This window comes from Bemisia tabaci, chromosome 3, assembly GCF_918797505.1.
Source record: "Bemisia tabaci chromosome 3, PGI_BMITA_v3".
In the NCBI taxonomy this organism is placed as follows: domain Eukaryota; kingdom Metazoa; phylum Arthropoda; class Insecta; order Hemiptera; family Aleyrodidae; genus Bemisia; species Bemisia tabaci.
This window is the reverse complement of record NC_092795.1, coordinates 23,789,462-23,802,267: the sequence shown is the minus strand read 5'-3', so window position 1 is coordinate 23,802,267 and position 12,806 is coordinate 23,789,462. Positions and strand designations below refer to the sequence as shown.

Sequence of the window (12,806 nt, the reverse complement as noted above, 5' to 3'; positions counted from 1 at the left end):
GCATACTACACCATCATGATTTAAATTAAAAGGTCGATTGGTTTTAGCAGGTCGGTCCTCCTTTTCCTTTAAGCCAATTTTCTTTCATGGCATAAGCCTAAGCGGCACTAAGTAGAGCTCTCTTCTTTTGTGGCAGATTACCAAAAAAGCGCAGGAATTGTCTCGTCCACTGATTCTTCCCATGATATATTAAAAATTGTTCTTCGTGAACGTTCCCTGGTTGGCAAAACGTTATCCACTTATTTAAAATCATCGCACAAATCTTAAATCAAAGAGAAAATCAAGATAGAAGTTGCGTGTGCTCCGAGTAAAAAAAAAAATAAATAAAAATAAAAATAACTGGAGAAGCCACGTAAATCCTGTCAATTGAAACCTTCGCTTGTAAGAGATAGTAAAATTATGGATCCGGAATGTCCCAAAGTTTTTGCGTTCCACTCCACAAGCATATTACGATGCTAAATTAGTCTGTATTCCGGATAATTTTGAACTTCGGCGATACTTTATTCCTCCAGTAAAACTCCCTTATTCACCGGTAAAGCACCCTAATAAGAGCCCAACCAAACAGCAAATCGACATTTAATAAAATACCGTGTTAAGGGTCGTCAATTATTTATGAGTATCCGTAGCATGTGTAAGCTCGATTTGAAACTATCACTCGTAAACGTGGACGAGTCATTCTCCATGGGACTCGCTCGCCCGTGCGACCCTCCCGAACTTTCCGATAAAGTTGAAAAGTCAACGATCTTGAGTGAGAGTTTCGGAGGAAATAAATGCGCGGCTTTCCTCCAATTTGCTCGCGAGTTGAGAACTTCTGCCGAGTCCCTTCTGACGTGACAACTTATCCGAGGTAATCGTTTATCGTTGTGTCGGGGAAGCGCGAGTTCATTGATGGGAGACCTTTACGACGGCACGTGGCTATAGAGAGTATGCGATATGGTATTTGCAGTAAAATGGACCTCTAGATAGGGTATGAATATGAAAGCACTACATGTTCTCTCTTGAATATTTCACGAGGAAAACGAACCACACAACGAAAAGTCTGGGAATCAACTTCTAAAAATAAATTAAAATAAATTATGTATTACAACGTATCTTCCATTATTTTTAATATCTAACGCTGTTCAGCCCATCATGTTCCGATAACTTCTAAACAGGATATATTTTTTTTATGATGAACCGATTACAATTCGATATAGAGGATAAAGATCGGCCGAATTTCAAGTGAAAATGTCCAAAAGCCACGATTCAATTCAACACCTCATTTCGCTGTACAAACTTTTAAAACACTCCTACATAACGTGCTTTTTTACGGATGATTGGACAGGTTCAACCAGTATCAGCCTCCTCCATCAGACGTCGCCTAATTTATCTCTCAAGTTTTAATTTTCAAACAAAAAACGAAGCAACACTGAAGTTTGAAATTTTGAGAGTACGTTCTTCATGATCTAAAGTACATTTACAGAAAATTGAAAGGCGATAAGTACAGACCGATTCATTAGGACGCAAACGTAGACTTTTGCAATGAAGAACCACTTTACCTCATTATTGTTGCGAAATGTACCATTAGTCATTAGTATCCCTTTATAAATATGTGCTTTGAGGAATGAGCCAGAAATAATGGCTCCTAATTTTAAAATTACGTCCAAGTGAAGCTAGAGATTGCATCTTTGGTGCAATTATATAAGTAGAAAGGAGAAAATTTTCAGATCAATCTCTCTGCAGCAATCAACAGCCCGATTACGGATTGACGCGCTGGGCGCATAATTGTGCGGAAACGCAACCGAAGCGCCTTCAATTTTTCGCACGCAACCCGGCCATCCTCAGAGCACGAATAGTTGTATTCGGCAGCTGGCATCTGCGTCGCGTCGACAACCATTCGATATTTTAGTCGAGCATTGCTTGCTCAAATGAGCATTTTCATTTACGATCCGTGATTATTCCTTTCTTTAAGCATACTGCTTAAATTTAAGTATTAATCAGCATTTAGGTTTCGAAATTGTTGGCTTAGAATGCAACACTACTCCCATGATTTACACAAAACTGAACCGAACTGCTTGCAAATTAATTTCTGGGATACTACAGAATATGTTACGTCAAAAACTTACGTTCCGAGTTTTTTTTCCATTCAACTGTTTCAAAATAGTTTTCCTTAAATGTGACCTTCCGCGCGGTATGGAACCTTCATTTACGGAGGAAAATGTGCATTGGGAGGTTTTCAAGGTGTTGGTCAGATTTCGCGAGATTTTGACGAAACAATTATCTTGTACTTTGAAGAATGAATTGCGATTACTTTATATCACTTAAAACCAACAGATGACAAACGTTATATTACAATGTAGATTTGCCTCCTGAGCGTGGCAGTTTAAAATTTCAAGGAGCTTTTTCTCGAAACTGCGTTTTTATAACTGAAAATTTAAAACCCCAAAAACTTCGGGCCGGATTGGAATTTTTTGCTAGTATATTCAAGGAATACTGCTCTTTATCCCGATACGATTACTGACTCGATCTCAAGTTTTTGTTGCTTAAAGTTCCTTTCCATGTGGATAGTCCCAAGTATTTGCTCTCGTGAACTAAGGTCTCATCTTCCACTACTCTTAGGTTGCAGGGGCTGACTTTCGGTTTTTATTGATTATCCAACTTTCCCATTTCAGGAAACTGAAGTTCTAGTTCACGGGAATCGAATTTCGGTAAGATATTAATAATGACCGGAAATAACATTCCGACCGATGCATCAACAAACGGGCTGATCATGACGAAAATTACAAAAAAAAACTAACTGCGCGACCTTGAAATATTGACAAAAATACTGATAGTGTGATCACGACTCGAACTTAAAAGTGCTTGACTACAAACGCAGCGTCTTAAAATACTTGTCTTTGTTTGGATTCGGTGCAAAAGCGTGGTGCAATGTGCCCTCATCGTCGATACAATTCGCCTCAAATCCACTTCCGGTTCTCCCGGTTGTTTCCGGTTTTTACCTTCATTTCCGCACCTCGGAGCTTCGTTTCCAATTCGGCTCTAATCCCGTCGCACGGTGGCAATTCTATAATACCCATCAGCCATTCGGGTGAGTTTTGCTCTACAAAATGTTGACGAAGTAGTACCTTCATTATTTTATAAACTACATTAGATTTGATCTTAGTTCCGCCCGAGGAGATTGTGTGCGGCCTTCTTCTGGGTACTTGTGATTTTCTGATGGTTTTGCAACGGAGTAAATAAGAAGTATTTGGCGAAAACACATTGAAGGAAAGCAGAGGCACATGAAATTCAAAATGATTGTTTTGAAGCCATTGCTTATGATGAAAGATGCTTAGGAGAAAACCGAAATTGCAATAAATGAAAACTTAATCCGACGTAAATAACATCTGCATCTAGATAGAGGAACAAATTAGTCAGTCTCTGTTTCGCATTACACGAGAGATCGACGACTCATTCTATTGTGTTTCATTTATTGATTGTGATTTTTTTGGGGGGCTCATACTTTTAATTTTGCCTGTTAAAAATAATTTTGTAAAACTTCAAAACATACCGGCATCCTTTTTTTTGCAACCTATCCTGGATTACTTAGGTTGTTTTTTATATTGTTAATATTGCATGGGTTCATTGAGTTTTCCATTCGAAGTAAGAAAAATTTAAGTGACATCTCCTGAAGGGATGGTAGTACTTTTTCAGTAAACAGAAAAAAAGAAGGGGAAAATCGGTCAAAATTCCTTCAATTGCTTCAAAAAAGTTCAAGGTTTAAAGGAAAACTTTGTTTTCTCCTCGGAAAAAAGATAAAAGGAAATTTTGCACCGTGAAGCACAGCTGCGTTGACGATGGAGCCAATCCACAAGTAATATCATTATGTGAACAGATTTATCGGTTGAAATAAATATTCTGCTTCGACCGACTGTGTCGGCTCTGTGTTTTGGCAAATAAAACACATAAATTATTCGCAATAATCGCACTCGCCGCCACACTAATTTTCCAAGTCATCGGCTGTGTTTTTTTAGTGCTTTGAACAGAAAGAATTTATTATTTTGCTCATCCATGATGCTTCCTATCTCGATTCATCCTCATTCACGATCTCTTATTTACGATAGGCCACACATAGTTTAGACGAAAAATGCTCTTCGTTGATTTGTCAGCTCAGAGAGCGCAAGTAGGTATGATTACTACTGCATGTCGTGTATGTTGCCTATGCATTATTTAAAGATGATCCTCTTATCGATTATCCTTTTATCTTTATTGGAATAAAATTGAAACTGAATCGAATATCTCTATGATACAGGCTAAGGCTGGGTGCTAAAATGGCATCACCAACATTTTGGTAGAGTGCCAGTCCTACGATTGCAGGGCTGGACCCTAAATCAGGGCAGGGCTGGTACCTATCCAAAAGCTTGATGATATAATTTACCTACCTGGACTGGGACACTGAATAGTTCTTGCGGTGTGTAACTCATCTTATTCATCATTTCAATTCGGCATCTAGTGCCCAAAATGAATCTAAATAAACAATCAAAAGCCAAATAAACAGTGGGTTGGCAATTTTAGATGTGGTTGTCATTGCTGCCAGCATGGAGACCAAATGTTGTAGGCGCACCGACGCAAGGAGGAAATTTCGTTTAGTTGTAACGAAGGTTGGCAGTGAGTTAAAAACTTCAATCATATCTACTCGCAAACATTCGTCTATACTGCCGTGCTACGGAAAAACGCCGTATGGACATTCGAGAGTTGCCAAAGTTCCTTCGATAAAATGTTTATATTTGAGGAAAGTTATGAATGTCTTTCTGATTAATTTTCAAGAACGTTGGATAAAATTGCAAACAAAATTATCTGACAAATATATAAAACATTTCCCGGAAATTCGTGATTTACCAAAGGAAATTTGGCAACGCCTAAAGGTTCATACGGCGTTCTTCCTTAGCACGGCAGGATAGCCAAGATACCAGTGGAGGGTCTCTTTCTGACTGGTTGACTTACCGGAGACGACGGCCGGGGAGATCATGAGGAAGTTGATGCAGGCGGCGCCAGTGCCGTGACCGACAAGGGTGACGCTCGTGGGGTCGCCGCCGAAGAGCCCGATGTTCTGCCGCACCCAGTCCAGCGCCGCCACCTGGTCCATGAGCCCGTAGTTCGCCACGCGGGCGTTCACGTGCGGCGCTACGTTTGCATTCAGAAACCCTGAAACAAAAAAACGCACACATTTCCCACTTTAAATTCTGCGTAACTACTACCAAGTCCACAGGCTTAATCTCGACAAGCACTTCGCTTACTCATACACTGAAAAAAAGTATTGCGATTTTTGCGAAAAGTATCGTAAAATCTGGCATTAGTCTATTTGGATTGCATTTTGCAAAAAGGAACCACTAGCATTGCAATGATGATAAGATTGTGCAACTTCATCTTTTGCAATAAAATTGCGGAAATCGTGAAAAACTATGAAATTTAGATGGTAATTTTTGTCTTAAATTTACAGTTTTTAGCGAGTAAAATAGAAACTATTAATGGATAATCGGGGTTTTCTTCCAAGACAAAAGGAGTTACACAATCTTAGCAACACTGCAATGCTAGTGGTTCCTTTTTGCAAAATGCAATCCATTTAGTATTCAACGTAGTAATACTGTAGGGTTAAGTTCACCGGGCATCAGGTACACCGATAAAAAAATGAAGTTGATTTAACATTCTGCATGTAAAAAAAAGTGGGCGAGAGCTCATGAAATGCTGAATTACCCGCCGCAGCAGTTAGTTTTACATATCTTGGCTTTGCTAAAGTAACTACTGGAGCAGGTAATTCAGCATTTTTTAAGTTATTGCACGCTACTTTTACATCTAGAATGTTAAATTAACTTCACTTTTTTTCGGTGTGGCATTTGTACTGTATACAAGATGACGGAAGAAAGATTTTTAAAGAATATACTGGATTGGGTTGCTTCGAGAAGGATACGAAGGGGGGGGGGGCTAGTGAAAGGATGGCGACAGGGGGCTTAAGAGAGAGTTTAAACCCCATGTCGCAATCCTTTCGCAGGGCGTCCTTTTCGTCTCCTTCCCCAACCCAATCCAGCATACTCTTCAAAAGCTTTTCTTCCATCGTCATGTTAGAACGACTACACCAGCGGGCCAATTATTGAAAGTGATATACAAAGGTATAGACAAAGAAGACAACATGGATATGGAGGGATCCTGTTGGTGGAAGCGAGTGGTTGCAATGGACAAAAGCGGTAGGTAATAGACTAACTAACGGAAACCCACGAGAAACCTGACAGTTAGTCTATAATTTTCTCCCTTAGTCTATAAGAACCACCCATTTCAACCAATAGGATTGCACCATACTCCCTATGTATTCTTTGTCTATGGCTTTGTCTATCAATTTCAATAGTCAGATCGCTGACTAGCTGTTGGATTATGGCATCGGATACGATCACAAACACACACACATAGATCAAAAAATCCCCCAAACATTTTTAGCTGCATTAATGGATGCATCCACGTACAACGACTTGAATCGCTCAATGTTCGGACCACTGTCGGCACGGGCACAAGAGAGAAATTTTTCGACGTTTCCAACAAAAAATAGCTGAAAACCCTTTTGTCCTCTCCTAGGCACGCAACTGACGGCTTTGTTCCCGCGACGTGGATACGCGTGGGGCCTAATAGGGCGAGAAGCGACTCAACATCGAGGCTCCTCAATTCGACAATTTACGTTAAAAGGAACTATATCCATTCTGACATGAACTTCGAGATTCATAAAAATACATGCTCGACAGGGCTCATGTCAAAATGGATATTGTTCATTTTGATTAGAATACGTCCAATTTTTTCGGCGTTAGGACTGAGCGAGGGGCTTTTATTGGTATTATCCAGTGCCGTGTTTGCACAGCTCCTTGCCGGCTACCGTAACGCGCTCTCGTTTACAATCGGCAATGTTGGCGTTGCAAAATAAAATCAGCCTACTTTAAACTGATTCTTACGGGGGAAACGGTCGGCTCTGCGCCCACAACGCAACGTCAACGATGGTCTCGACAAATAAAGACTCGGCCGAACGTCCGTCCCGACAGGCACAAAATGGATCGAGTCAACGAGAGAAGTCGGACAAAATTTGGAAACTTCAGACGCTCATAACTCCATGTATGCAAGACTTTGGAGTTCTAATAGTGGTTTCATTGGTTTCTTAGTGAAATTTTCCTCAAAAACACCGTTTGAAATTTAAAATGTGCCGAGATAAACATAGAAATCTGCAGCATTAGTACAAAATTTCATGTCCGACCTCTCTAATTGACTCGATCCACCGTGCGGCACCGGTCTTCAAGGCACACACACCGATCCAATTAGTTCTGTTATGGAGGAGAACATCGTATGAGCATTTTTTTTTTTTTTTTTTCTGTTGTTTAATGGCTTTGTGACTAAGCACCTGCAGCCAACTTTAGACTAGTGTGTTTCTATCGGATGGAAAATATATGAGATTAGGAACCGACTTTAAAGGTGTGAGAAGCAAAAAAAAATAGAGACATGGGGAAAAAAGAGGGGTTGATAAAATATGAGCATTTCATTGTTCCGAAATTTAACTTAATAAAATGTTTATCTCTGAAGAAATGTGTGTGCATTTTCATTGAAATCTTGACGCACAGTAGATTGAAGTCAGAGGTAAATTCGCCAAGGAAGTCGAAGAAACATACGCACAAGTTTACGTACAAGTGGCATTTTCTCTATGCACAGTAGTAGAATGCTGTGATAGAGAAGACACCGTGTAAGTGTTCAAATATTGCTATATTCATCTGATTAAAAGTTTGGTTCTTTGAGAGGTAATGAGTAGGTATATTGTGTATACCTGAACTGAAAACGGTTTTGCTTTCATTTTTCAAGTATGATATGGACGGAGTTAAACAGAAAGGAACCAAGCCACATCGGGATCGAACCGAGAAAAAGAGGTTTAAAGTTAAGCTCCTGCATAAGACTCAATGTAAAAGATAAACTTCAAGTTCAATTTCTGCAAAATTTGCTCCAACAAAAACTTTGAATTTTTGGCGATAGATAGTAGAGCAGTGGTTGAGTTCAAAACCACCCATAACTCAATTTTTTCCAAAATGTGGGTTGGTTCCTTTCTGCTTAACTCAGTCCATATTATTCTATAACAAAGAAAATTTCTAGAAATTCTTCCATTTTTGAAATTATTCTCATTCTTCTATTTCTAGAAATTTCAAGTCCCAAAGAATTTTTCCAGCTTTATGGCAGCGTTGCCAAGTTGCTACCTTAAAAATTCGATAAATTTTGAATCCATTGATACATTGACCAGCGGTCTGCGCTACATTTTTTTAAAAATTGTAAACTTTCATTTACCTGATTGATGCATTATTACATTTAAAAGACGTTAATTTTTATACATGATTTGAGAGAAAATGGCTCACACTAAACTTATTAAGGATTTGAGTTCATTTATCGAGTTTCAAAAGCTCAAGACACAGTAACTTCAACCACAATCGTTAAACTATGATTAACCCTAACAATGATTGATCGTCGTAGTAAATTTTTGAAAATTACTAACGTTGTCACTGCGCCCGAGAAAAGCGGAGAACGTCATCGTGCTGAAGCCTCGTCTCCTCGACCGACATGAATCAAACATCTTGACGATGCTCTGTGCTCCGCCGCGCTCATCAAAAGAATTTATCGCCGCCTGACATGTTTCCTTTTCCAGCGGAGCGGGCCCTCCATCCCTTCGTGGGAACTCGGAAAGAGGTCTCGCCATTCCCGACGGGGGTTAATTACGTGATAAAGAATTATAAAAATGTGAAGCGCATTCGAGTAAGAGCATCACGCGGGCGTTGCTCATTGGTTGAAAAAATGCGGATTTTTGCAGTTGGCATAGAATGCGTCGTATGGGGGACTGTACTCAGTACTGTCACAGGTTTAGCAATCTGCGGACCCCAGCTGGTAGCCCTGCCTCAAAGGGGGGTGGAGATGGTCACCGGCTTCATGGCGTAGGAACCACTCATCAGAGGGGTAGACAGGGCTCATAGCTGCGGTGAAAGCAGCCTGTCTAGGAGACGGTACTCCAAAATCAAACCCTGGTCCTCCAGGTTGGGGGTTGGGGCATCGGGCTAACTCCCCGATACCCGGAAAAAACTTAATGTTAAAAGCCTAATAAAGATAGCCTCGGTGATAATGAAAAAAACGGATTTTGCGACACAAACTACGGAAAAGGACGATGGTTTTTGGGACATGGAATGTACAGGGCATTTCTAATAAATTGACAGAGGTTATATCGGAGGTAAAAAAGTATAATGTAGATGTCGCCGTGTTAACAGAAACTAAAAAGAAAGGCACAGGATCAGAAAACTTAGGTACTTATGATCTGTTCTATAGTGGTGTCAGTAAAGATCAACGCGCACAGCAAGGAGTCGCCATACTTATCCGGAAAAGTTTGCGTCCGTCTATAACTACTTGGGGAGCAGTAGACCAGCGGATCATCAGAATGCATCTTACACTGCATGGTCACAAGGTGGCCTGTTAGGAGTATATGGTGTGAATGATGATGCTCCCGTCAATCTAAAGGATCAGTTCTTTGAGCAACTCAACGACGAGGTTCTGCGGGTTGAAGGACAAGGGAGGTCATTATCATGGATATTTGAATGGTAGAACCGGACGAAGGAATGGTTCTAAAGTTGTTGGACCTTTCGGTGAAGAGGCGATGAATGACAACGGTGCACGCATCATTGATATGTGTGAACAAAACGAGTTGAAAATACTGAACGGATTCTACCAACATCGAGATATCCATAAGTACACATGGGTTCAGCAAACTCGGGGGCTGAAGTCAATCATCGACTACGCGGTCACCAGGCAAACGAGTACCATGAAGGTTCAACAAGTAAGAGTTTGCCGGGGGTTCTCCTGTGGTAGTGATCACCATTTTCTCAAGGCGGAGATCGCATTTCGGTTAAGTATGGGCTGCAGAGGAGTACCTTGCAACATCAGAAGTGCCAGCCACAAGGAACGAAGATTGAACAAGTGCACTACAACATCGATAGCTTACAGCATGAAAGCGTGAAAGCGCTCTACAGGAAGCGGCTGGATGAGAAACTGGGAGTAGAAACTTTCGATACTGCAGAAGAGTTGTACCAGTTCATCAAAAGTTGTATACATTCAGCTGCGAAGGAAGCCCTGGGTGTGTGTAATGAGAGCAAGGATGTACAGAAACCCTACTGGTGGGACAAAGAGGTAGAGGAAGTAATTGAAGAAAAGCGTAGGAAGTACCATGACTATCTGGCTTCTAGGACTGCAGACACCCGCGGCGCGTATAGGAAAGCCCAGGCGAGGGTTCGTCTTTTAATCACCAGGAAGAAAAAACGAGTCTTGGGAGACCAACTGCTCAAGGATTGACACATACCTGGGGGGAAGGAAGAGTGCTGAGAGCTGGAAGCTGATCAAAGGTCTAAGAAGGGACATGAAACGGGACATTATATCTCCGATAACAATCTCACAGCTTGACGAACATTTTAGTAAATTATTGACGGAAGGACGACCAGAGTTTCAAACGGGGAATGCTGAAAATATAGTCGAGGATCACTCAATGGAAATTCGAGTTGAGGAGGTGGTCAAAGCAATCAGGGAATTGATGAATGGAAGAGCTCCTGGCCAGAAACATTCCAGCCGAGTTAATTAAATGTGGGACTGGCAAGTTGGTTAACCATCTCAGGGATTTGCTGCAGAAGTGCATTGATGGTGATGACATCCCGAAAGAATGGAAAGAGGCCTGGATAACAGCGTCGCACAAAAAAGGAAGGAAGGATGACTGTGGGAACTACAGAGGGTTAGCGGTAACAGGAACGATAAGTAAAATTTATGGAAAAGTGTTGAAAGCGAAGATCGAAGAAGAGTGGACCCCGTTCGAGGCGGAGGAGCAAGCAGGGTTTAGGGCTGGTCGGTCTACCGCTGATCATCTGTTCTGTGTTACCCAGTTACCGAAAAGAAGAGAATTGTTGGCCAGGAGCTTCATTTAGTGTTTTTGGATATTGAAAAGGCTTATGATAGTATTCCTCTTGTGAAACTTTGGGAAGTCCTAGAAGAAACTGGTTTTAGTAAGGGACTTATTGGGGCAGTCAAGCAGTTTTATCGGGGGGCTTTTGCTAGAATTAAGTGCCAAGGAAGGCTTTCAGACGGTTTTTTTGTCACCAAGGGGCTTAAGCAGGGATGTTGTCTGTCACCGACGCTGTTTAAGATATATCTAGAGCACGTTCTGAAGGAATGGAAAAGAAAGTGTGCCGGCATGGGCGTCCCTCTGAATGACCAAGAAACACTGTTCACGCTATGCTTTGCTGACGACCAGGTAGTCATAAGTCAAGATCACGATGACGCAGAGTATATGACCGGAAGTTGGTGGAGGAGTACCGCAAATGGGGCCTCGAGGTTAGTGTCCGTAAGACAAAAAAGATGTCAGTCGGAGGTGCTCAGCAAAGCATAGTCCTGGAGGATGGTCAACATATAGAAAGTTGCGAACAATACAAGTACCTGGGGGTGAAGCTGACTTCGGATGGGAAGCTGGATCAGGCCATTCGGGACCGTAATCTTCTAGGAAGGAAAGCCATCGCCATGCTTAATGGGATCCTTTGGGACCAAAGGATTTCCAAAGACAACAAGAAGAGAATTTATAACTCGGTTGTCAAGCCTATTATCACCTATGGCAGTGAAGTGTGGCAGTTGAAGAAGCGGACCCAAGAAATGCTCAAGGCGACCGAGATGGATTTCTGGCGACGATCGGCTGGAATCTCGAGGAGAGAACGTGTCAGGAATGAACGTGTCCGAGAGATAATGGGCGTTGAGAAGACGATTGTGCACGATATCATGACCAAGCAGTTGGTATGGTATGGGCATGTGCAGCGAATGGCCGATACCAGGTTGCCGAAGAAGGTGTTGGAGTGGGTCCCCCCAGGTAGGCGACGGAGAGGGCGTCCAGCCAAACGGTGGGTAGAGGGTATCCGTGAAGAGATGGAGAGATGCCAGCTTCCGGAGGATCTCTACCATGACAGATTCCTGTTGAGAATAGGCGTCGCAGAGCGCCCAAGCGCGCCGTAAAAGCGGCTCATACATACATACATAGAATGCGTCGACAAGTTTACACTGAAAGGGTAGGTTGCAAGAGATGAGATGCAACACTGGAAAAAAAAAACACATTGGATCTGTGTCCAGACTATCAAAAACATCGACAAGAAAAAGTACTCTTGATTCAATCAGAATCCAGCTTAAATCAAGAGCCAAGCCTCTTAATTATTTAAGCTGATTTCGAACCTATCTCTGTGCGTGCGAACAATGTCTTCCATTTGTAAGAAATGAACGTAAAAAATATGCAAGAACAAACATAAATATGGTCTATTAATTTTAACTTCCGCTGCCGCGCCGCGCTGATCGCACAGTGTTTGGCGCAATGCGTGAAGTATTCCTAAAGTCTTGCAGGCGCTATGCGTTTCACGTCGACCGCTGCTGAACGCACTGTGTTTAACGCAATGCGTGAAGTATTCATGCAGTCTTGTAGGCGCTATGCGTTTCATGTCGACCGCTGCTGATCGCACTGTGTTTGACGCAATGCGTGAAGTATTCATGCAGTCTCGTAGGTGCTAATATGTGTTACATACCGACCACCGCGCTGAGGGCTTCTCCATTTCATCTCAAGTCCTTTTCACACTGGAAAAAAAACACATTGGATCTAGAGTCCAGACTCTTAAAAACATCGACAAGAAAAAGTACTCTTCATTCAATCAGAATCTAGCTTAAATCAAGAACCAAGCCTCTTAATTTAAACGGATTTCGTTTTGATTCAAGCAAACATCCGATTG

The 12,806-nt window shown here is 41.7% G+C and overlaps 1 protein-coding gene across 2 annotated transcripts in view; it reads right to left on the bottom strand.

The window, feature by feature from the left end:
• Positions 1-12,806, bottom strand: part of LOC109031015 (neuroligin-4, X-linked) — a 649,145-nt gene that overhangs the window by 113,193 nt on the left and 523,146 nt on the right. For both annotated transcript variants that reach the window (XM_072298040.1, XM_072298041.1), the window contains one exon: positions 4,963-5,163. In XM_072298040.1, the coding sequence (XP_072154141.1) occupies positions 4,963-5,163 (201 nt within the window). The remainder of the gene's footprint in view (positions 1-4,962; positions 5,164-12,806) is intronic.